At 46.6% G+C, this 26,250-nt stretch overlaps 1 protein-coding gene across 2 annotated transcripts in view; it reads right to left on the bottom strand.

The window, feature by feature from the left end:
* Positions 1–26,250, bottom strand: part of pvrl2l (PVR cell adhesion molecule related 2 like) — a 260,669-nt gene that overhangs the window by 95,619 nt on the left and 138,800 nt on the right. Inside the window, exon 7 of one of the 2 annotated variants that reach the window (XM_070985052.1) lies at positions 6,725–10,679. The exons of the other annotated variant lie outside the window; for it this stretch is intronic. Within the exon in view, the coding sequence (XP_070841153.1) occupies positions 10,045–10,679 (635 nt within the window). The 3' untranslated portion in view covers positions 6,725–10,044. Of the gene's footprint in view, positions 1–6,724; positions 10,680–26,250 lie in introns of those variants that run through there. 2 annotated transcript variants of the gene reach the window in all.

Raw genomic sequence — 26,250 nt, 5'->3', positions numbered from 1 at the left:
CTAAGCTAAGCTAAGCTAAGCGGCTGCTGGCTGCAGCAGATGAAAGTTCTCTTCTGACTCTCAACAAGAAAGCAAATCAGTGTATTTTCCAAAACGTTGAATCATTTCTGTAAATGTCAACTGTTGGGCCGCAGCACTCACCTAATTGGCTTGATTCTGCGGTGAGGCTGCCTCTCGCACATCACTGATTAGTCAGGAAACCGAGCTGGAGGAGAATTCGAGAAAAGGGCAAAAACCTGAAACTTTACCTCTGAGTGGATTATGACTTCTTGTTCCCAGACAGACTTATCTGCCTAATTTGTCACCGAGCAATTCAAAGAGGACTGCCCACTGGAGTCGCTCCAGCTAGCGAGCCGACGTTTGCGTCAGGCCCAACAGCCTCGAAGGCCTCACGGCTTATGGACTCGAAAAAACTCCATGTCACCACACAAGCTGAACACACACACCCAAAAACACACATTTCCTCTCCCTGGCCAAACTGTGATGTGCTCATTTAGCGGCGACAAATATCCGCCATCCGTCTCACTTTCCCCCGGGGAGGAAAATACCGCGATAACCAAATATCTGGCCGGTCATCTGCGCTGACCTGACGATGGATGATGGAGGTTTCTCGCTGCGACATGTATACTTTTCTGATAAGGAAGCAGGAAACATGAGCGGAAAAAAAATAAAAAATCTGACACCCACACAAGGGCTCAGATTGCGGCTTATCTGGGGTTAAAAGAAATGAATGTCAGGTAGCGCTTTGGGAGTTAGAGCAAAATGAGACATCTATCATCTGACACGCTTTCAGCAGAGACTGTATTTCTTTTCTTTCTTTTTTAAAGAAATAGCAGGTAATTTAGGTGCTTGCCTGGCAAAATGATACCACTCTCACAGGCTGAATATGCCGCAGTTCAGAGATACTGAAGGGAAAATTTCATGCATTTTTCCCCCACACACAAAATAAGTTAAAAAACACGCCGCAGCCTGAACATCCAAGTGCTCTGTCTCACCATTTACTGACAGCACTCTCAAAGCTTTTGGTTAGCTTCTTTTGTTGTCGATTGCATTCAAGTGCACAGCATCGAATGAGGTGTGCCTATTCTCTGATGCTGTTTGGGTCTGCAGTTTGGGAATTAATCCTTGATTTCACCCCCTGATCAATATAAACAAAGCTTTAACATTTTCTGTCTTCTGTTCTGCTGAGAGGCAGACAGACTCGTTGGCAGACGCGGCATTGAAGCTGTTAAACTGCGAGCTTTTGCTTCTCATGCTGTGGTTTTCACTCTCAAAAGACGCAGCGAGGATGGAAGCTGGGCCGCTGTCCAGCACGGCAGCACCAGAAAAAACATCTGCCTTTATAACGGCTCTAATCTCGTATTCAATCACAAAGCCCGCTTCTGGTTGGAAGTTATAACTCTGCCCACGGGGGAAGATAACCTCACTTGTTTCTCTGCAGTTTCACGTGTTTGAGGAATTTTAAATTTCCCAGAGGTGCATCACAGGCAGTCTGAACTGAGCAAATCATCCATCTTATTTCTACATGAGGCTGATGGAGGAGAAATCTGGAAAAAAAAAAAAAACCATAATGTTGCTTTGAAAAAGAATAATTTACTATTTAATGACCCTAACAGCAAAAATAAGACAATATGCCTGTTGGATACGGTCGAATAAAGAAATGAATGTGGAGGTCTCACAGTGAGACGACGATGTTTCTTCTGTGCTGGTTTTTCAAGCTTTTCGTGGGACACGTGCACACTGATGTCAGTCTTCAGTAAACAAGTCAAGGTCCTGACACTCGGCATTAGTTTGAAAAACTACGATTTGACTTTCAAGGACAGGTTTGGGTGTTGATCCTTGGACAGACAGAGGCACCGCAATGGACTGGGTCGATATATTTTATTCACGAGAATGAAGTATTGTGAAGGCCAGTGGTGCAGCTACACCAACCTCAGAGGTCTTCTTGATTATTTCACAGACGCTCAAGGCCGGCGGAAACTCTGGAAGTCACGTCAAGTCAAACTTATTTATGGAGCTGGAAATCTCAAGTTTGTCTCAGGGGGCTTTGTGAGTGTTTGATTTCACTTCTTTAATGCATTTTTAAGCAGCTGGCTGAACATGACATTCTAATCTGTTCTCCGGCACATGAAGCAAGAACCAAACGGCCAAAGCTAAGTTTGCCGCATTGAGGCGCTGCATGAATTTACATCAATGCTGTATTAAATATTGTATTAAATGTGCTGTAATTTCTAATGCCGAGACCACAGGAGGTCTATATCGCTCTTTAAAGTTAGGATTAAGTGTTTGAAACGATATTACAGTCAAGTCAATCTACAACAGGAGACCGTGAATTCATCATCAGTGCCGCTTCTTTTTCTGCCTTTTAAACTCAGTAGACTAGAACTGTCACAATTAGTTGTTTAATTGCTTCTGCCACAAATTTCAATATTATTTTAATTGTATAAGCCATTCAATCAAGACAAAAGGCCAACTATTGGCTGGTTCTGGCTGCTAAAATGTCAATGTTTACTCCTTCTCTGTGTTGTGTATCATTTTTAATTAAATACCTTTTGGATTTTGGACTATTGGTCTGTCAAAACAAGACGTTTGAAGCCCTCAAACAAACAGGAAGAGGGCAGAAAACCAACCACAGAGAAGCATATACAGCTCTGGCGATGTCATACTGACTGCGAGTTAAAGGTTAGAGGAGATACGGAGGATTTTAAAGGGGAACTCCACTGATTTTCCACATCAAAGTCTGTTTACAGGTCTTGGTGAGTACTACTGCATATGTGAAAGAAGCTTTCAGTGGCTCCAGAGGGAGCTGCACAGTCTGTTAAATGTGTCCTGGTGTGGGGTCAGAAAGAAAGGAGCTTATCAGTCCTGCAGCCCACCTCTCATCTCTGCTTGAGGCTAGCAGCTCAAGGCTGCATTAGCTGCTAGCATAACCCCCCAGAATCCACACTCTTGGTGGTCGAGTTGCGTCCTGGATGATGTAGGCGCCAGGTTTTGACAAGGAAGAATACAGAGAGTAAAAAAGCTGATATTTCTGCTTCTGCTGCATTGATTTTAATGTGCATTTTTGAACTGTCCATCAGTGCTGCAGGAGTGCAATGCTAAACTGGTGGAACAGCCTCTAAACATCAAACCAGGACAATCAAAGAGCAGTAAAGAGATGGGCCATTACGTGTTGAGTGGGATCACATCATATTACAGGATTCAGGAGATGCTGTGATTCGCTCATGGGTACCTCGCTCTACCTTCAGCTCTTGCCAACGAGCAGAGTTGCCTCTCTGGGACCCTCTGAGCTCCTCGAGGTCTGGTGCTGGTTAATGTCGGCGTTATCATATTCACGATTAATCAGAGATCTGAAGTTACACTCTGGTTTACAGCAGGTTAAAAGCTGCGTTACTTCTAAAACAAGCAAAGTGATGCCAGAGATGAGGTGATGCAGTTTCTTCTGTTGGCACCACATAAAATCAGACCTGTTTGCTACACAAGCTGAAACGTCAAAGAGACTTTTGATTCAGACGGGAATAAAGGGAGTTGGGGGTCATCAAGGCAGGAAGAAATAAAAGCCTGAATGTCTCTCAGCAAAAAGATGAATGATAAATAAACTGCTTCACAGGGGAAATGAACAAAACACCAACAGAAGTTTCTTTGTCTGAACATCAATGTTGAGGTCACCATCAAACATGAAGGCTGGCATCTGTGGCTGCTGGCATTCAATCAGCTGATAGAGCGCCACATTCATTCTGAATCAAGTTATTTACTCAGCTTTCAGGAATTCTGGGCCTCACAGGGTCAGCAACGGCAGATAAAGAGGGCGCTTTAGATCCAGATCGTGTAAGACACACTCCAGGACTCTGAAGCAAGCTGAAATTTCCTCTTTCAGTTTGAAATGACTGAGAGGAGACGACCCTGATGAGAGGAAGGACCGCTGAGGGCCACTCACAGTGAAGAAGCCTGAGCAGAGGGCCCGAAGACAGAAGAAGGTAGTGAAAAGGACGAAAAGCAATCAAGGTCCTTTGAGAGTGAAAACTGAAAGTGCTACAACTGAAATTCATTTTTATGAGAAGAGCTGAATTTGAGAAAGACAGACAGCATTTTACCCAACTCTGCAGTTCCCCTCGAATCCACGAAGCTTTTCAGCATCTTTTAGCTGACTGTCAGAAAACCTACAGCACATGAACTGCCCACCATCAAACAGCAGACAGAAAAAGATAGCTAGCAGCCAGCTGGTGAGCACCGTGGAGTATTTAGCAGCTATAGAGCTGAAGGTATTTTCCATGGCAGGTCTGGTCCAGGCAGATGTACGAGCACAAACGTGACTGATTTGGTGGTGATGAAGGGGTAATTCAGCTCATCCGATAGGGCCGCAGGGCGACACGAGCGCTGCTATACGGAGCTAAAACTGCAAAAACCACAGAAAGGGTAAAGAAAGGAAGAAATCTTAAACTGTTCAAGCGCCTTCATCCTCAATCTCCACACGAAGAACATAATAGCAGAGCGCAATTTGAACAATTTGAAAGGAATGGACATTCATATGAACATGCATACCCAAAACCTGAAATAACCTGGACCAAAAAAAAGAAAAGGAAAAATCCATGACGAATTACATCCCTAAGTATAGCACAGAGCACTGCACGAGCGGCACAGTGGGAGGGGAGGAAGGTATCCGGAGAAGCAGGAAAGCAGGACAGCACTGCATTAAGAAAATTGGTTACAGAGTACAATGAGAGCACTTCTAACCAGTGTTGGGAGGAGGAAACTTCATCCACATCTGCTGGAGTCTCAGCTGGCCTGGCCGAGGCTCGGCTTTAACTGGATTAACAACAAAAGCTGAGCTCAATAACTAATAGGCCTCTTCTTCCTCCTCTCTCTTCACTCCGCTCCCCTCTATCCCCTTCCTTCTATCTCGCCGTCTTCCTTCTCCTTCAGAGCGAAGCAGAGAGATAATGCGGAACACTTTCATGCCTTCTGCTGAATTAAACATGGAGAGAACAGCTTGTGCTGGGTGCTAAAGCCGAAGCAAAGAGAGAGGGAATATGAACAAGGACGATATATACGATTCCGCCCCTGCACAGCGTCCCTGGAGTGCTGCTCAACACTTCTTTACAATTAAAAAGATCTGTCGCTGATAGACCGCGCTGAGGAAAGCTAAACAGGACAGCCTTTTTTTCACTAATTGGCCGGGTTGAAAAGGACTGTCAGTTGTCGTTGGGCGGAAGCAGCCAATCGCCGAGCGCAGGGGTGGAACAGCACTCAAAAATACTCCTCTGAGGCTTCCTTCCCACCTCCAGCTTTCATCGCCGGAGCTGTAAATCCTATCTTGCCAATCTCTCATTCTTTTCACACACACTCTGTCATCTTTACACTGCAGCCAACCAATTGGGCTCCACAAGTAACAAATCTGCCCATCTTCTAACTCCGGGCTTGATGGTGAATAATTGACAGCGATTCAAACGTTCTCAGTCTCAGGTGGTTCCCAAAAGAAGAAAAACCTGGCGATGTCTTCTCATCCTCTCAGCAGGGGCAGAGGTTTCACTTTCTGTTCTGCGTCTCTCTTTTTTTAACTTTCAAGCCCTCTGATCCAAGAAGAAAAAGTCTCTCTTTCTCTCCCGGCCTATTTGGTATTCCCTGGATGGAGCAGCGAGGCGCCACCCTCACCCTCCATCCTCCCCTCCCTCCGCCCCGCTCTCGTTCTCCGAGTGACCTGTTACAGCGTCCTCTGCTTAGCATGGGCGCCACACTCACAGCGGCGAGGACAGGACCCCCCCCCCCCCCAAAGAGCGCACGCCATGTGAGGCGGAGCAGCAGGCTAAAGATCAGGGAGGTGATGACTGTAACAAGCATGACCCCGTTTTCAACCCTCTGTCCAGGCTGCTGGGACGGTCTGCTTCAACAGGAGCAACTCAAGAAAGCCTCATCTGTAAGGATGATTAAATCTTCCTTGTCAAAGGTAAATAATCTTTTCAAGCACCGTTTGAATGAGTTCATTAGATTTGTTTCGAGGTTGCATTTTAAGCTCCTCGCATAAAGAAACAGTCTTTTTTGAAGGTTTTCTGATCCTTCTCCAGAGTCACTTTTGAACTCCATTATACAAAATTCAGCTGATAAAAACATCAAAAATGACAGATATATAGTCAAATATATTACATAGCAGCCTGATGTTTATCTTTTTAAGTTATTCTAATGACTTGAACACTCACAAATCGTTGTGCCTTGTATGTACGTAATATTTTACTTGTTTGAAGTAAAGGTGGATTTCCAGAAAGAAGGCACCAAACTCATCGACCCCATTCGCATCCGGCATAAAAACGTGACAGCATGTGAATATCGTGCGTCGATGTGAAAAACAGGTATTCTGATGTGAGACCACATCTGGAAGAGGGTTTGATCTTAGTCTCTTCCTGCTTTAAAGAGCAACAAGTAGCTGGAAAGTCTTCCCTCACAGAAGTGATTTAAACATCAGTAACGCTGGCTCATGTCACTGCTTTGCTTAACCTGGACGTGCCTGAGCTCATTTGCATATCTCGGCAGTATTAACATAAAGTGAACGCTTTAAATGCAAAGACCCCTGTAAATGGGGCCTTCAACTGTGCTGCATGGGGGCGAAATTTTTCTATAACGCGTAGCATCCAGGTGCGGTTGCGTGCAGGTGTTTGAGCTTGCAGGAGGTTGCTGTGATAAAGCGAGTGTGCATCTCCTTCAGTTAGCAAAACTCACGTCCTGAAGCAGATCTGTTGAGGAGGCTAAATGTCCCAGAGCAGGTGCAGGATCCTGCGCTGTGCTGTGAAATGTGCTGAGGAAGAAAGAGGCTTGGGAGTCTGGTATTTATAGACTGATAACGCGGCTCGGCTTAATTAATTACTCGTTTTTCCACAGAGGACTGTTTCAGAAAGGTTTTTTTTTATTGAAAATGGGTTGTGCAAAAACAAAAGTTATGACTGATGATGAGTTTTCTCACTAAGGGTACATGCACGCTACAAGACTCTGGGACTAATTAGGCGCCAAAGTTGTGATCACAGTCAACTGTTTTCAAGTTACGGTGCTGCAAGAGACCCCCGGAGAAAAGATGTGCTGAGGCATACAATGGCCAAACAGAGGGTAAATGTGCTGGAGCGAGATGAAACGGAGCGCCTCCAAACAGCCACGGATTTTATTTTTAGGGTGAAAATCATTAACAGTTGAAGCTCTGACAAGAACAGAAGATATCTTCCGTTTGGGAGATACAGGAAAGCGCTTCAATAATAACAAATTGCTGTAGGTGTATATTGTTGGTAAACCAGATACTTTACAAACCATATTTGTATGTAAGTGGTCTCTGCAGAGTTTAAGCGTCAGGATCTGGGAGCGTGCATGCATCCTACGGAGCTGAAAACACACTTCAAGACTTTAATCAAAACTGTACTGCAGTGATACAATAAACAGGACCTACTACTCGTGACACGTGTGGCAAAGAGGTTACAGAGTGACGAACTGGCAGCCTGTCCAAACACGCTGTGAAATGTTATGAATGTCTGTGCTGAAATGCGTCGTAACATAGCAGATATAACCGTCTCATTTACAGAATAACAGATTGCACAGTGTATAATGTTCAACAACACTCAACGACGAGGGACCCGCTCTCGGGGGGAAGCAGAGCTGAGCCTGACTTCCTCAACGCGCCAGAATCAATCAGCTGAGGCTTCCAATTGTCTTGGTGAGACATCTCAGCTTTCACGTCACGGACAAGTCTGTTCAGATCTTAAACCCACAGAACAGTTACTGCAATGCATTTTGGGTAATAACATCTTAATTATTATCACAATATATTCTTACATCGTAATGAGACATGAGTAAATGAAATGGTACAAGACTTACAGGATAATATAAGAGCTGGAGAGCCCGTTCACCCTCTCAAAAAGGATCGACCTGTTGAAGATCATCACATTCTGCAAAGATTCCCTTTTCAGATCCTTCCTCATAAATATTACTCGTGAAGTGTTAACAGCAGCCCCAAAAATACAAAGTGGAAAAAAAAGCAGAGGGTGCGCTCGGTTCAGCTGCTGGAGCACGGAGCAGCAGGCTAGTTTGTTCTTTCATTTCAATTCAGCTGAGGCCTTCATCAGCGTCTCTTTTGATCTGGCTTCGACCAGACTCTCCACGCGTCCCCCGTGTCACCTCACAACCAACCCAACATAAAAAAACACGAGTGATATAATCCAACAATTAATTAAGAAGTTGTTGGTCTGACAGAAAAGGAAAAAGTTGAGACTCAATAAGGCAAATGTGTTGCAGAAGATCAACTCTTGTTATGCACTAACAATATCCACTCTGAAAAGTACTGTCATTTAATTAAGCACAGAGTCTCATCCAAATTTAAAAATGTCACAGTTCTGCATGTTGACTGAACTCATTAACCACCTCGTCAGCAGATGCGCCACTCATTTCAAGAAAAACTGCTCCTTTGCTGTGTACAAGACGACCAAACGTTTGGCCGTTTGGGATTTCATTTATCCTGCACCCTCTGCTGAGGACCCCGTCTCTCCGTCCAATCAGAGCAGAGAACATGGAATAATCCGCACATAGCCTCAGAACATTCTGCGGGACATGGAAAATGAATACATGAAATACAGCAGCCTCCAACAAAGCCGGTGAATACTTTGCCTCGTTGAATGCGACCCAGATAGGAGCATAAATACGAGTTATCCCCTTCTCCCTGCACACAGTCATCGCGGCGCTCGTCTAAGCCGCCCATTATGTAAATAAAGAAAGCGCAGAATGGAAGAGAGATGTAATGTGTGTGGGACAGAGCGTCAGGAGAACGTAGGAATGGTGCAGGAAGTGTGGGGGAAAGGAAAGGCAGAGAGAAGAGGAAGTAAAGAAAGAGGAAAGTCAGAAGAGAAAAAAACAGTTGGAAATAAAGAAAAGCACATTGTCTTTTTTTTGTTACCCATTAAATGAGTCATTACCGACCCAATGTGGTACTGTGTGAAACCCCCCAAGGCTCCTGGTGTGTCTTTTCCTTAGCGAGATCAACACCATTACACAACAGTAACAACAACAACATCAACAACATCTACGACAACAACAACACCAACAGCGCTATAGTGAGACGACGCTCAATATATAGATGATGCACATCATTAACACCACAGCCAGCCGCACATTAGCACACACTGTTAAGTCTGTTATGTTGCTCAGTTTGGTGGCCCTCGCTTCAGCAGCACCCATCAGGAAACCAGGTGGTGTCGCGGGGCGGGGTGGGGCGGGGCGGGGCGGGTCGCGGCAAGCCCCCGGAAAAAGCCGTCACTGGGATGAACAGAAACTCCATCGCTGCCAGGACGTCGAGTTTGGAGTTTTAAAACGATTCGGTGAAGTCGCAGGCCTGTCAGACGAGCTCGGCGGCAACAGGAGTTCAACGTGCCGATGAAGGGTTTTTAAGTTATTTTGAAACAGGAAGGGTTTTTTTTTTTTTTTTTTTAACATACTGATTCTGGAGCAGGCCCTAGCGGCTGCCGCGCTCCCGGCGTTGCAAACGATACTTTCTGGTATAAAATACAAACAATGCAGTCACTCAACACAATCGCACAGTCGCAAAAAGCTGAAGAAACAAGAGCGTAGCAATAAGCAGCATCGCATCAGAGTCGCGGCGGTTTTTCTTTGCTTTCTGCAGTTTTTTTTTTTTTTTTTTCTCGTTTTGTTATATTTGGCTGACACTGAATGAAATCTGTCTCCATGATACAGTTAAACACACATATTCAGCCACGGTGCACTACTGCCATCACGTTTTCCTTCATCAGCCGCACAAAGACATCAATTTTCTGTTTCCTTTGTGTGATTTTTCTTTTAATCCTCTTCTTCTGGAATCGCACAGTCGGTGTCAAGCAGAGAGGATATAACTGATGGCATCTCTTTAACAGGTTGAATGTTAAGCAGGTAGGTGTTTTTAGCTGATGGAAGCGATGTTGATCTATTCGGCGGCGAAGGGGGCTGACTCGACCTGCCCTCTTCCTCCACCACATCTCCTCTCCCTGTTCTCAGCCCTCACCTTTCCTTCCCTTCCTCTCTCTGCGCTCAGACATAAATGGCAGTCCGGGAAATGACAGATCCGTCTCTCTGGGACTCCATGTCGTCGTCGAGGTACACGTCCATTTCCTCTTCGCCGCCGTGGCCTCTGCGGACGTGGTAGGCCGGTGGTAGCATGTTCCCGCCTCCCCCGACGCCTCCAAACCTATCGTATCGCTCCTCCTCTTCCTCCATGCTATCATCCAACTCAAACTTCCTCCTCTCCGCTTCGTCCATCTCGCCACTGAGGAGGATGTCGTGGGCGGAGGGGGGGTTGCCGATTGAGGCGTGGTGGAGATGATGGTGGTGGTAGTCGTTGGCCTTTTCCGTTAGAGTCCCCGTGGCGTCGCAGCCCTCCCGGTACGTGTAGACGGGCCCGTTGTTGTTCGCACCGGTCCCGTTCTTGCTGCTGCTGTTTGCGGTCCCGCTGAAGAGCAGCCGCGCTTTATTGCCATAGTCTCCGCCATTGCTGCCGCCGCTGCCGGTCGCTATGGAGTCCCCGCTGCTGGGGTAGCCACGTCTCTGCTGCCGGCGGCTTCGGGTCAGGAGAACGGCAACGAGCGCGACAACCAATAGCAGGGCCAGGAGGGAGCCGATGACGGCGCCCGCCACGACGCCGGTGCTGGACGGATCCTCCAAGGCTTCTGCAGAGGGGATGAAGGGGTTGGAAGGAGGGATGGAAAAATGGGTGGAGGAAAAGAAAAAAAAGGGCAGGAGTTGATGGCTGTTTTTAAGGAAGCCTTGCTCAGCTGTGGAGGAGGTATTCACAGTGTGCTGTGGTGATAGTAGTGGTGTCGTCTTCTACGTGTGTTACAATCCTCTTACAAGTGTGTAGTAATGTTCTTCTCAGTGTAATCCCTCGGTGAGGGTGCAGTCAGTCACTGCTGGGATCAGGCTGAATGGGACTCATTCACTCCCTCCCAGCGGCTCGTTGCGCTGCATTGTGCAGACATTTTTGCTCTATTTACATGTCTGTCCAGCTGCTGGCGCTTCAGTTCTGTCGCCCCGCCCCCCTTCGCCAGCTGGGGAAAAGCCTTTCTACTGTAACGGTCCTTTGTTCTATACTTCATGTTGGTGTGAGCCAAGTTTGCCTCTCCACTCTTGTTTCAGTCCAAGATTGAAACAACAATGAGAGATGGGATTACAGCACCAGCAAAAAGCCGTTTGTGCTTGCGCCTGGTGATCTCTTTGCCACGGGTTAGAGGTATCGGCCCAGCAGAGCCACACAGACAGACACAGAGACGGACACACAGGACAGACAGGCAGAGGGGTTATTTAAAGAGGTTCAGTGGAAATGAGCAGAGAGTCGCGCCTGGATAGTGTCATAATGTTCAACATCCCTCGAGCCCTCCCTTTTTTCTCCCCTGTTTCTTTCCCTGCCTCCTAATTACACCCACTCCTCGCCCTCCTTCCTCCCTCTCATCCTCCCATCCTCTGCTTTCACTGCGTCCTCCCCATGCCTCTCTTATCGGTCAGCTAGTCAAACCACAGGGCAGAGTGATAGCCTGCCGTCAACCCAGGACCGAGTCCAGATCTCACTGATCAGCGGCGCACAAAGGTAAAAGGTTCACGCTGCGGAGCGAGACTCTCGCCGGGACATTTTTAAGAGGATTCTCTGCAGGAATGTGAGAGAAAAGAGGTCTGGCTCAGATAGTGTAGGATTTTTACGAGTGGATTCACGCTGCGCTAAAAAGAGGAGAGAAAAAGTGTCAAACCGGGCACGGAGAAGCGTTGAGCCTATGGTGCAGAACTGCACAAGGCCGGCTAATGTTTTTTTCACTGTGAATTGCATGCTGATTTTTCTTTGGGGTGCAGCGAGGGCAGCGGAACGCAGAGCAGCAGGGAAATGTGAACCCCTTCCTGTTTTATGCAAATACCAGCGAGGCTCTGCCAGCACTCCTGGCAAACACAGCAGCGAATGCCAATCAAACAATCTGAGCTTGGCTGAAATGAGCACCGTGTGGGGTTATGTGCCAGGGCAGCACCAGCGAGGGGCTGACATTTTTTTTTCTTTCAATGAAATCACATTGGACATCAAACAATGATCTGTACGGCGCAGGCGAGGTGGAGTTACGCTGACAAAACCGGTAGGGGGATGTCATTATAAATGAGGCTGGATTGAGAGTCTGTGATTCAAACAAATTGTTCATTCTGAGGGTGTGGGAGAAAAAAAAGAGGGGAGATGAAAGAGGAGAGGAGCGGAGCGAGAGGAGGAGGACGGTGTTGGTGGAGAGGAGGTCTGGGTTTGATTTCAAACGTTCTGCTGCTCCGGCCTCACATGGGGACGTGGGAGGGTTATGCCAGGGTGAGACAGACGGGTTGGGCGAGTGAGGCGGGGCTCCTGGGACAGGATATGATGTCTAAATTAGGGGACAGTGTCTGGTGATATCCAATTGAAGTGACAGAAGGCATTAAGGATGATGAATCCAACTTTGCCTGTCCTAGTTTTCTCTCTCTGCAAACTTACAGACTGGCATGGAGGCACGAGGTGAGAGCCAAAATGATATTTTTATTTACTGTGTCATTTATATCTGAAGCATTAGTGGCATTTGTCAAGTGGAGACAGCTGAATAATGGCCTTTGTGGAAGGTCTTTAGTGTCTGTCTGTTAATCAAGTGCTTAGAAATCTATTATTCTCTTTAGGCCATAAAGAACACAAACGGCCTTTAATGGTGGCACCTTCATATTACAATCAATCCTGGGTCGCACACAGAAGCAGCACGGCTTCCTCTCACAGTCCAGAGCTGGCGGATGATAACAGAAGTGATGTTACGTTACATAGCCGCCTCCTCTTTGTGTAAGCGGACGAGGTCAGCTTGATGAGCACAGCCGCGGCCTGCGAGACGGGCTGCTCGCACTCGAAAAAGAGGCGATCCGAAAAGGCCACGCCGGGCGGCGGAGGGAGAATCTGGCTGTCACAGAGGGGAGAGGCGCGATGTTGTGCTGATATGGGGATTAACGGAGCTCATTTTCAGCCTCTCCGAGAAGTCTTTCATAGAGTTTTGGTTGAAGAGCGAGTGTAACTAGAGTTGGCTCCTTTCTTACCTCTGCACAGCTGAACAGTCACTATATGAAGCGAATGTGGACGTCAGATCAGTGGGTCTGCAGTTAAAGCCCTCCCCACAGAAACATCTCTGTGTTTGTGGGGTTTCCAGAGCTATTCGACCGTCCCACAGGAGTTCTGACGGACTTTACTGGCCCCTAAATTGGTTTGCACTTACAGAAAGTCTGCATCCTCAATCAGAAACTTAAAGGAACAGTTTGACAGTTTGTGTTCAGATTAAAACAGACACGATCCGACACGTCAATGACTGAGCTTTGAAGGTCCTGGTAAGCAGATTTGTGAACTCTGGACGGAGCCAGGCCAGCTCTTTCCTCGTGCCTGCAGTCTTTGAGCAAAGCTAATTGCCTCCTGGCTCCAGCTTCATACTTAACATACAGACATGAGGCTGATATTGATCTTCTCAACTTACAGTTGCTTAGTCTCGGCTATAAAGCCAATAAGCGTATTTTCCAGCGTCCAAATATTTCTTTAAGACATGGCTGTTTCTTGACTGTCCAGTTTTGAGTGAGGCATTCTTTAACATAACAGGACAAGTTTAACTTTGACACAGATTTCATTCATTTGTTCCTCTCCTCTTTCAAATGGGCACAAGTCCCCACAACCAACAATGCCAACGTGACGACACATGATGTTGAACGCTAAAAATACATCTATGTACAGCAGAAAGACATCTTTTACCAGATGCAAGGTTTCTGCAGGCGCCTCCTGACATCACTAACTACAATCTAAAACACTAATGGATGCTGGATTAGCTCTGACAAAATGCGCCAGATGCATGATCAACGTCAGTGTCAAATATTTGTCAAGCGCCCAATGAGACGCTTTAGTAAACACTGCTCTGTGAACATATTTTCCTCCCAAAAAAGTGAAAAAAGAAAAAAAAAAAAAGCAGAGAGACTATCGTTAGCAAGAAAATAGGCCATGCTTGTCATCCTTATTTCTCATCAACAGCAGCAGCCTGCCTGCATTAAGAAGCACAGTGATAAATGTCATAGAGAGAGGCAGGGGAGCTTATATCAGTCTCTGTATTAGTGTCATGTACATGGAGGAGATTAGGGGGGAGGGAGAGGGGGGAGAGACGCCCGTGAAAACTATCCATTTCTACTCAGTTACGTTCACTGTGGTTGGGATAATCTAAATGAGAAGATTTGGGATGTGTGGAGGCAAGGTGGTAAGAGACGGGTGGAGGGAGATCGACAAACAGAGCGAGGGAGAGGCGTAGAATAGTTTAGAGGGAATGAAAATAGTGAAATCTAAATAATCTTTAGCTGATCTCCTCCAGCGCCTCTCTCCTTCCTCTCGTCATGTACTGAAATCAGGCCTGAAAACACAGAGAGCTGCTTCAGCAGCCATATAATAAGCCAGAGGCAGTGACTGTAAAAGCTCCACAGTGGGAATTCTCATTAAAAGGCAGCTTTTGGTCAAGGACAAGACACATAAAAACTTTACCCACGAATACGCTCCGAACATCAAAACATCTTCTACTGGAGGACAAAATACAAAAGGACAAACCACAAAGACCACTGACTTACACAGAAGACTTTCTGGTTTGAAGCTGGAGTGCGGGACTTCATTCGTGCCCTCGCCAACCTTGAGCTCACACACTGCTGATTAAGCCTATCACTTTAAATCTCTCTCTCTGGTGGTAGCGATGAGTTTAAAGTCAACCAGCGACGATTGGTTCGCCGGAGCTGAAGGAGGGGCAAGCGTAGTGACGGACTGACTCAAGACGCCCGCTGCAGGTAAAACTCGGCGTTCAGAGGACGATTTAAAGAGAGGCGAGACGGGGGCGGGCTCACCTGTAGGCGTTAGCATGCGTTGGCAGTGTTTGTGTAGTTACTCTCACTGCCAGAAGGGGGAGACAAAAGAGGATTTAGTGGCATCTAGCGGTGAGGTTGCAGATTGCAATCAGCTGAATACCCCTCGCCTATGCCGGCCACTAAAAGCACAGAAAAGCGAAAGCGGCCCTCTTGAGTGAGTGTTTGGTTTGTCCTTTCTGGGCTACTTTAGAAACAAACTGGAGGCTGTGAAGGAGCACCAGCGCTAGAGTTTATACGAAGGTGAAGAAAGTGCAAATATTCTTATATTCATGAAACCATACTCACAGATATGACACTGCAATAGATCAGCCTAAATCTTACACACTGTACCTTTAAATAAAGCACTCCTTCATCCTTTTCATTGGACAGGAATCCACATGGACAAACACAGGAAACAGCACGTATTGAAACGCTGGTTTATCTGTTCCTGAACAGTGATTTCGCACTGAGCTCTCATTGGTGGGCTGAATAATTCAGCTGTTACTCGAGCTTGCACAAAAAAAACATCAAAAATACGATGTGAATGTTGATTTCAGTTGACCCGCAGAGCAATCCGCTTGGAGGAAATTCATCCAACTCCTACACAAAGTCGAGCCGGTTCCTCAGAATGCAAGCAGCTGCAGCGCTAAGACAAAGGTCAGCAGGACTATTAGATGGAGTCCTTTCCGGAGGAACGCTTGCAGGTTCCGTGCACATCCTGCACAGTAATTAAAAACTGTCTCTTGCATAAGTAGGACAACCTTCAACTTGAAATGTTTGCTCCACAGACCTTTTTCAAATAAAACCCCTTCCTGAGGCACATGTAATGGAAATGGCTCAACAACGGCATGCAGAGGCAAAAAAACACACAGCTACTGGTTTTACTTTGCAATTTAAAGCAGGAATACGACATCACTACATCACTACTTCATCTCTATACTTCATACGAGCGTTGTCGTCTCTCAGGTGGAGAACCTCCTCAGCTTTTACACAAACGAATGGAAAACAGTCGCCATTTGTCGAACTTCCTGTGCTCACCTCGTATTCTGAGCTGCGCTGCTTGACTTTACATTGTTTTACTGCATCAGTTCATTTCACCTTATCCATAAATTCATTCAGCCACTCACTCACACACTCACACACTGGTGGCAGAGGCTACCATGCAACACCCCCAATGGCTCAGCTATCGGGAGCAACTTAGAGACACTTGGACAACATTTAGACTGCAGGGGCCGGGGATCGAACCACTGACGTCCTGAGCCTCATGTTATTATTTGTGTTATTAGTTGTTCAACACTAGTTGTGGGTACTTTGTGTGTACTGCTATTGCCTGTAATTTGAGTTTATGTATAGTTTCTATTTTATTCTATTCCTGTGTTACATCCCCATCTATAATGATTTATTTGTAAGAGTCTGATTTCTGTATTTGTGCTGCTGTAACACCCAAATTTCCCCGCTGGGGGATCATTAAAGGATTATCTTATCTGATTACAAAATTCTATTCCGTTTCTTGTTCGAGATAACCTACACGAGCTGTAAACTGTGTTTGGGTTATGTTTTCTAATATAAAGCCAGAAACAGCAAGAAGAATTAAGTGGTGATTTAGCATCCCCGTGTATATGCAGCGTGTCTGGGAGGCACGGGCTCACAATCCCAGCAGATGTAAGCGGAGGTGGGGGAGGTGAGGCCCAGGCTAAATGTTATCCCGGCAGGTTAATGGGACCCGGAGGCAACTCAGACAGGAAATGACAGATGCACGGGGGGATGAGGATTTGAGGGGAGCCTCTTCACTGACACAGCAAGCTGAAGCTAAATGTCTCACGGTGCATTTTTAAGGATTGTATCTTAGATTTCAAGAAATAAACTCGTGCCTGCATCCTCAGCAGACGGCGGCAAATTAAGCATGATGCGGGAGGCCCAGGAGGTCCGACCGGAGGACACGCACCACGACGATGATAATGATGGCAATTTTCCAGCTGATGATAGTGCACAGGGAAGGCACTTGTGCAGCATCTAGCAGAGGGCACTATTTATGCAGCACCTGATAAGCTTTTATTCCTGAATGACAAAGTCCACACACTGTGCCATTTTCCACCAACGTGTACCGTTCTTCTAATGTCAGACTGCGGCAAAGCACGCCGAGGCCATTAAAGGTGTTTCATGTGAGTCAGAAATACACTCGGTTCAGGTAGAAGGACAGGTTAGCGGGGCCACGTGGGGAAATAATTACCTGATGTAGGCTTTTTTCCCCATTTACCTGCATACAACATAGGTGTACATCCCTGTACATGTGAACACCAGTGAAATATCTTCTCTACATATTTTTCCAGATCTCAGGAAATGGAAACCTTCAGAGCAGTACACCACCACACTGAAATGACTTTAGTGTGACTTTATGTTTTTTTTTTTCACCTTAGATGTTCTTGCGACCGCCCAGCTCCTCATCTGTGTGGGGAGCTCTGCTCATTAAAATAAAAACCAGCTCGGGGAGCGACTGTGACCGACCGGTGCGAGCATGTCCTGGAATGGAAACTATCCCTGTTCGCCAATTTGTTTTTAAGCTGTCGGAGAAGATTGGGAATCTGCGCTCTAAAATAAATAACTCACAAACTAATAAGTGGACCGTAAAGTTAATAATCACTCAGCCCGTCCTCACAAGAGAGACACAGCGTGGGTCGTCTGCGAAAGCCCGTTATTACATCCCCTATTTACGTTTATCGTTAGGCTGCGACCTCTAGTGGCCACAGCAATTATGACGGGAGCAAAGGAGGAAGTCGGGCGATGACACTGGTCTAACTTAACGTAACGTCTTCCAGTTACGTCACATAAGCAGCTGTTGTGTTTCGATGAAGATCCGTACGCCTCCTGATGGCACTCTGCACTGGTCACGCATCATGTTTTGTTGAGAGTACCCAACTTACAGAGTAGCCACAGCAACCCGTAACTTTAATTAACACTGTCGCAGTGACTTCACATTAATTCGTGAGCTTATTTTTCCAAATAAGATAAGAAATTTACAAGCCACCCACCGCCCCGAGCATATTGTTCCACAGTGTAGACCGATCCTTCACCGCTTCAGTGAGAAACATATATCACATCAGGAAGTAATGAGGCTGCATTTAATGGAGCTTTACGTTTTTATGACACCTTTTCTGCACTAATTGCTGTTTGCTAATGAAACACATTCAGTACGTTCGCTTTAAGTCTTCTTTATTTATACCAGGATTCATAGAAACCTCTGCAGACACACACACACACACACCCATGCATCCAAACATCATCAGTCACACTTGCATACAGACACTCTGAAGCAAACACACAGCTGCATGTCCACACACACACACACACGCACACATACTCTATAAATGATTAATGCTCCTAATTTCACTCCATTCACTCAAATACACAGATAAGCAGTATCACACACACACACACACACACACACAAACTTCAAAAACGTCTATTAGCCACTGGACGCTAAAAGCCTTCAGTGTGTATCTGTGTCACATCTGTAACCCAGCCACAGTGGTTGTACATCACACACACACACACACACACACACACACACACACACACACACACACACACACACACACACACACACACACACACAAACACGCGCACACACACACACACACACTCTGCTTAATTACCCTTGATGACACAGACAAACTTGCACACATGCAATCTCACACACAGCAGGAGCCACACTGTCTATTCAATTAGCCCTGATTATCCCTGATGTTCACACACACACACGCACGCACGCACGCACGCACACACGCACGCACACACACACACACTTCCTTTGCCCCACAACCAAAATCTTCCACAGGACCCCCGCCTCCTGCATTCAACCACCGGTGTTTCCATGACGATCTCAATCATTTCCTCATGCAACCCCTCGATGCCGCAGTGAGGGAGGAAATTTCCTGCCTAAATCATCTTCAATTCTGTCTCTTCATCACGGATTCTGGCTGCTGCTTTTAATCTCCGGCTCTCTCCCCTCGCTTTTCATCAGCGAGGAAATAATCAGAGGGTGGCAAAAAAGAAAGAAAGAAAGAAAGAAAGAAAGAAAGAAAGAAAGAAAGAAAGAAAGAAAGAAAGAAAGAAAGAAAGAAAGGAAAAACTCAACTGTAAACCACACAAAAGGACACAGAGACGGGGAGAGAGACGGGAAAAAGTCAGAATGACTTTTTTAAGCATCTTGTTTTTGGCATTTTTCTTGGCCCATTGAGCCTCGCTGTGCTCTCTCCTCTGAGACGCTCGGGGTTTTAAATGGATGCTTTCTGACACACAGCAAGCAGATGGGATGAAAACTAAAGAGCACAGACAGACGGGAAGGAGACGGAGAGAGAGGAAGGGAGGGAGGGTGGATGCAGCCGGTGTGGATGAAGGAATGCATGGATAGATAATGGATGGATGGATGGATGGATGGAGGGAGGTGGAGAGAAATGGGTGGATTCGTCTTTTCCGAACTCATTACTCCTTTTCACCTTGAAAGCACATCTGTGTTGCTTTTTCCTGCAGGAAACACACATTCAAACTTACAAAGGACATGCCTGAGTTGTGCCTACATGCATGAGCACACACACATCAACACAATCCACACACACACACACACACTCAGCCCAATTAAGTTTTTCCCACTCTGCGGCCCCCTGCTGGGGTTATGAACTTCAGGAGGTTCCCCAAGTGTCTCCCCACCTTCCTCTTCAAGCTATACACTCACTTAGCATCCAGCTGCTGCACACACAGTCGCTCATACTAACACTCAATAAATGACTCACTTGCACACAACACACACACACACACACACACACACACACACACACACACACACACACACACACACACACACACACACACACACACACACACACACACACACACACACACACACGCACACGCACACACATACACTCCACAGATGATTTCCCCCCACTCCTGGCCCCATTCACCTTAATAACCACCCTCAGCCTAAAGTGTAAATGAACAAAAATTGCAGCCTGTACAGAGTTTGTGCAAGCCTGCATGCGCGCACACACACACACACACACACACACACACACACACACACAAGAGGGTATGAACATACAAAAGCACCTTAACTGGCCTGTGAACAGCCATCGGCAGCGTATAAGTGTATGATCACACAACGAGACCGCTGGCCACCGTTTCTTTTCCTTACAAACACACACAAACACACACTAACACACACACTAACACACACACACAGGGGTGCACAAAGCTCGCTCTGGACACAACGCCACAGGAGCACAAGGCCTCAGAGCGAGAGAGCTCCGGCCAGGAGTTTTACTGAGCGCAGATTAACTGTACGCTTGTAAAACGCAGCCATAAAAACACACTGCAAGGCAACAAAATGGAAGCAACAGGACTGGATATTGATTCGGAGCGCATGTACATCCACTAACACCAGTCAGATGGTATTAACCGCCTGTGGTGTACATTACAGCGCACAAACTGAGGCTATTAACAGTTTTAGCTGGAGCTGCACTGCAATGTGTCAGACAAGAAAAGACCCGAATCTGTTTTTCAACAAAGACTGAGCCGCCGCCTCGACTCGCTGCAGAAGTCATATTTGAAGAATTTGCAAAATCTCAAGAGATAATCAAGGTCAGTTCAAGCTTCTCGAATGGCTCAAACACACCAGCAATTATATTTACTTAAAGGTCTGAAGCAGCAGGTTTTCTGCTGTCCTTTCATGATCACACAAGGTTACACTTCAGTATAAAAACAGCCTTTATGACCGCTTTTCAATTTCCTGCTTGAATTGAAACTCTATATAGTTGCTTGTGTTGAAGGGTTTCCAGACCTCTGAGCTTTTAAACTTATTGTGAAGCTCATACATGGGGGGTTCATCAGATAATAACGATTTTATTTCCAATCCAAAGACTTGAAAACCTTTTGTTTCAGCTGCACAGTCTGGAGACACACTCCGAGGCGCGAAGGAAGCGTCTCCTCGCTTTTTCTGCCTTCCGCATGATTATACAGGCTTGTTCGACATCCTCGAGCAGCGGATAAGTGGGTACGCCTTCGAAATTTGTGCAAGGTGAGTGCTGTGACCTTAAAAGGGCCGAGAGCCGCCGGATCACAATTACACTGCAGAAAGTGAAATCTAAGTAAGGAAGGAGACGTGCCGTTTTTTTTGTCAGACGAATTACGTCTACTTAACAGGCAGGTTTTATGCTGGACCGTTTCACTTCCTTTGTCCTTAATAAAGGCATTATGGTATCTTCAGAGGTTTTATTACAGGTTCTCAGTAACTTAATGCTTGAAATTTGAATTTCCAGAAATCTAAAGCTGTTTTTTTGAGGCTGGCGAGTGCAAAAATTCGCCGTATCCAGACTTCCTTTAACATAAGTTCATGGGTTCTTTGAGATAAAAAAAGATAAAAGTGAAATTTTCCTGTTACACTGGCAGATAATTTTGTTTAAGTAATAATTTATTGCTTTTGTTTTGTTTCTGAGAGCCAAGTTTGGTTTTTTTTGCAGTGTAGCCTTTGAATCTTATTACAGGTGGAAGACTGCAGTTAAGTGGTGCATGCATTTTGTAAGGCTGATTTAATCAAAAGCAGATTGCTACGTACAAAATGAGCACTTACTACCCACTGGGCCAGCAGGGTGGCCTGTGATTACAGAGACAAACCTGTCATATAAAGAGGTTTGATTCCAGATCTCTGCCTAAGGATGTCAGCGCGCCCCCGTTTTCCTTTTCTGAGCCAAGTTTACTTTGTTACAGCGTCTCGTATGGTTCATTTATTTTTTCACTCCCATTACCAGAGAACCACAGCTTGTAAACAAAAAGTCTCACCACTCTCAACTTGCTCGTTTACTGGACAGTTTTGGGAAGCCGACATGCCGCCGGGGTGAGGGAGGACTAGAAAAGAAGTGATTTCAGCTCCTGTAATGCTCGTGTTCCTTGCCATAATTTCTTCTCCCTGCGAGGACACATGAAGAAGCAGCTGAGGATCGGTCCGGGCTGCAGCTTCCCGTGGGTTCAATTTGTTAAAGCTCAGCCTTCCAGAGATGAGAACATGCTCGGTGTCAGGTATCAGCATCAGAGCATACATACACTGCAACCTTGACGTTTTGGGTGAAGTCGTGCAGTTGGAACATCGTTTCTCTTAACAAGCTGCACCACATGGCTCTTGGAACAACACTCTTAAATTCAGGGCTTCGGTTGCAGTTTTAATGGCACTGTCTTCACCTATGGAGCCCAACCAGCCGGAGCAAAAGAGTAAACACGTCACGCTTTGAATAAAATGTTCCACCCGTGTGTGCTTATCTCAGACTCATTCTGGAGGAATCTAATTACCTTGCTGACTTAAACAACCCTTACGTTTGTGCACTAAATTATTTATATGATGCAAAGCTGCGACTGAGATTATGTTTTGTGTTTTTGATCTGCAGCGCTTACTTCAAACTTTGAACCAGCAGAGATGATGAAAAATGCCCTCTGTCAGCCAGCCGTGTCCACATAAAGAAGCATTTAATGCAAATCTGCGGCGATCCATCATCCAACTGTGGCGCTTACTCAACGCATGTGTGAACAAGCTACTCTCACTCACACACACACACACCCACGCGCACCAGCCCACCACACACTCGAACACAGAGCCGTCAACTTGAGAGGGTTCAGTAGTTTAATGAACATTATTGATGGCGAGGCTACAGCACTGCTGGCGTAATTAGTGTGATGTCTCACACCTACATGTCCGTGGCTTCATTAATTCAGTGTGGATTCTAGCTAATATGCATGGGCGCGCACACACACACACACACACACACACACACACACACACACACACACACACACACACACACACACACACACACACACACACACACACACACACACACACACACACACACACGCACGCACACACACACACACACACACGCACACGTCATATTCCAAAACTATGGTAAGTGCTCTTGCTTCTACACCCCGTCTGTGCTGCATTATGCACTGAATTTGCATTGAAGCTGATGCAGTGTGTGTGTGTGTGTGTGTGTGTGTGTGTGTGTGTGTGTGTGTGTGTGTGTGTGTGTGTGTGCTCGTGCCAGTGTTGTGCACTGTCAAATATATTTTTTGTCTTATTCTGCTTGGCTGAATGCAGGGAGCTGATTGGATCCAGACCTTGGCTGTTGATACTGATCAACAAAACCAGCTGAGTGAAAAACAGCCATCAGCCTCCCTCTCCCTCCTCTCTCTCCATCCCTGCTCGCCCACTCTCACTCTATCCATCTCCCTCTCTAAGTCACCCTCCATCACCCCCCCCCCAGTCTCCTCTACTGCTCCCTCCATCCTCCCTCCCTCCCTCTTAAATGGGGTGGTTTGTGGTCGGTGACTCATTTCTAAGCAAATCTGGACCTTGGAAGAGAGGGGAGTGAAAGGGGGGAGTGAGGAGGGGAGAGGAGGGCTAAAGGGGCCCAAGAGACTGGAAAGAAAGAGGGGGGAAAGAGAAAGAGAGAGGGGGAATTGAATATGTGCTTGCATGCCTTTGCTCATTTCAGATGGATCACTTCCATCCTCTAAAAAAAGAGAGAGAGAGAGGGGGAAGAAGAGGGAGGACAGGGGAGCCAGCGAGGGAGGAAAACAGCAAACCCAGTGTGGACAGGATTAAAGCCTCTCTCTAAAGCCACTGCTCTTTCTGCTCCCCTCCCCTCTGCCCTGTGCATGAATCTGATCAGGAGCACGAAAATGAAAAGCAAACAGCAGGACAGCAATAACGCCCCCCAGCGCAGATTTACCTCACGCTTAGATCACGTGCTGTCATGGAAGCTGTTTCTGGTAAATTCCTGTCTGTTTACGTCTGCGTAGCGTTCAGTCTTGGTGTTCTTGCATGAGCAGACCTTCGTGGAGGACACCAGTACCAGTTAGACCAAAGGTATCACGACGATGAACTGAGGAACAGCAGTGAGGAAACTACGTTTACAAGAAACAACAAATACAGAACGTACTCAGCTAGCGTCATGACAAGCTTTGTTAAATGTAAATCACAAGAAAAGGATCATCCCTGATGTATAACACAACTGAGACTCGCTCTGTGGTGACAGGAAGTGCCAAACGGCACACAGTAATCTACGTACTGCAGGAAGCAACAGGGTTTATTGGAAATGTGGCGACACGGTGTGAGGCAACAGCAATTAGCAGCAATTACAGCAAACAAGCAATCGCCTTAACTTTTGTGTTCCTTTGACAAAGACTGAGCTTCGTCTGCTGAATCAGAGCAACGTAATCACGTCTGGCCAAATGAGGGGCTCAATGTCTTCATGAAACCTCAACTACACAACACTTTTCTCACACTCTGAAAACAGCATCCGAGTGCTTTAGCATTAACGGACACCTGCTAGCAGCAGCTTTTAGCCTCACTCCAACTGGTTTCTATGGTGGGAGGCTAAATGCTAACTAATCTTGTGTTAGCTGCTAGTGCTAACGCCATATAGGAAGAAATCAGCATTCTTACGTCCTGATTGGACGACTGTTTGTCCAGTTATGGGAAACTGCAGCAGCATAAATCAATGAAGAAAGTGGAGAAGCGGGAAGCGAGTCAGAGGTCTGGATCCAGGCTCCTTTTGAGTCTCTCCTGGCCTCCTCCCTCCCTGCAGTCGACCTTCGTCTCCTGCCTCCCGCCTCCCTTGCTTACCTGCCTAAAAGGTCTTCAAGCATAACCTCTGTCTCCCTCAAACATGTAACCTTACATCCTCCTTCGCTCCCTCCTCCTAACCTTCAGCTCTCCTCCGCCTCTCCCTCACTGCTCATTGATCAGTCCGCAGTGGATTAGCTGCAGATTGTGATAGCAGTCTGACCCCGGCTGGCCACGAACAAGCCCTGCGAGCTAATTGAAAGACAGCGCGCCGGTCTGCAGGATTAGAGACCGCTCTGCCTGGCCCATTACTACACACACGCACAACCGCGAGGAAGCACAGCGACACACAAACACGGAACAAGATGGGCGGTTTATTGAGGTTTTTGGATGTGTCAGGCCAGAAGGGAATAGCCTGCAACACTGAGAGAAATGAGAAATGTGACTAAGCCCTCGACACAAATCGGATGTTTTGTGTGTGTTTGTGTGTGCGTGGTTGTCTCTATAGAGTGCAAGGCTGTTTGTGTGTGCGTGCATGCGCTCTATCTGCTTACGTAAGTCACCGTGTGAGCGTCTGTGTGTATTTGTGTGTGTGTGTCTGTACCTGTGTGCTGGAATGAACTGCATAAAAAAATAATAAAAGCAACAGAAGCGGCTGAGCGGCAGCAGAAGCGCAGAGGTAATCATGGACCGCTCCCTCGCCGAGCTTCAGCTGCAGGTAACACAACTAACACCTGACCCAGAGAGTCCAGCGAAGACCGAGCCCGGGCGGGGGTCCCGTCCCGAATGTGCGTATACGAAGAAATGTGTGTGCAGAGGCAAATGTGAAACATAGGCAGAGTGTGCGTTGGTGCGTGCAAAATGAAAGATGGCGATTTGTGCATTTGTACCACATAATAAAACCACAGATGTACTGCATGCACACAGCGCACAGACTATATTTGATGTATGTAATGTGCATTATATAGTCTTTCTGGATGTGTGTAGTGAACTATTACATGTAATTCTCGCCTGGAGCCAGACAGCTGAAGAAGTTCGGATGGCGGATTGAGAAAAACCACAACTACTGAAAAGAGAGAAGAACTGGAAAGGAGCCCAGAGGAGGTGGATACAGTACATGACGAGTGTATGCGTTAGCGCGCGCTCGTTTGTGCATTCATGGGTCACCCACACGCTGTTTCTCCCTGATTGAAACCAGCAGTGCCTTGGCTCAAGCTCCGCTCCATCAATGAGCTCACCCTTCTCGTCTGACTGCAGCAGCAAAAGAGAAAGTCTCGCCTGCATCAACGAGCACGGGCCCCAAACGTAAAATATTTAGGCAAGAAACGTCGAGAAACAAGTACCTCTCTTTAAAATATTTAGACTATATACCACGCAACACTCAACCCCCTCAACCCCCTGCTCCGACTCCAACTCTGCTGGCTGCGTATCAATAATGCATCCTGTTTCGACAAGATGGATACATTTCAAAGTAGAGGCCGGGTTTGGTTGATGGAAAGTCGAATACACCACAAACCAGCTTGGCAGGTTTTTCAGCTGGAATCCACAGTGGGCGAACCTTCAGCGGGTCCTTTAAATGACGCCGCTGTAGTAAAATATGAGCACGAGGGTGACATTTTAAAGCTCATTTTGGAAAATGATTGATGCCACTGCTGTTCCACACATGTTTAAAGCAACAGAGGCCTCTCAGTGGTCAGTTCAGTGCTCATATTGAAATACTGGAACGCCAAGAAAGCCCT

The sequence above is a fragment of the Chaetodon trifascialis genome, chromosome 17 (assembly GCF_039877785.1).
Source record: "Chaetodon trifascialis isolate fChaTrf1 chromosome 17, fChaTrf1.hap1, whole genome shotgun sequence".
Lineage (NCBI taxonomy): Eukaryota > Metazoa > Chordata > Actinopteri > Chaetodontiformes > Chaetodontidae > Chaetodon > Chaetodon trifascialis.
This window is presented reverse-complemented; position numbering and strand designations above follow the sequence as displayed.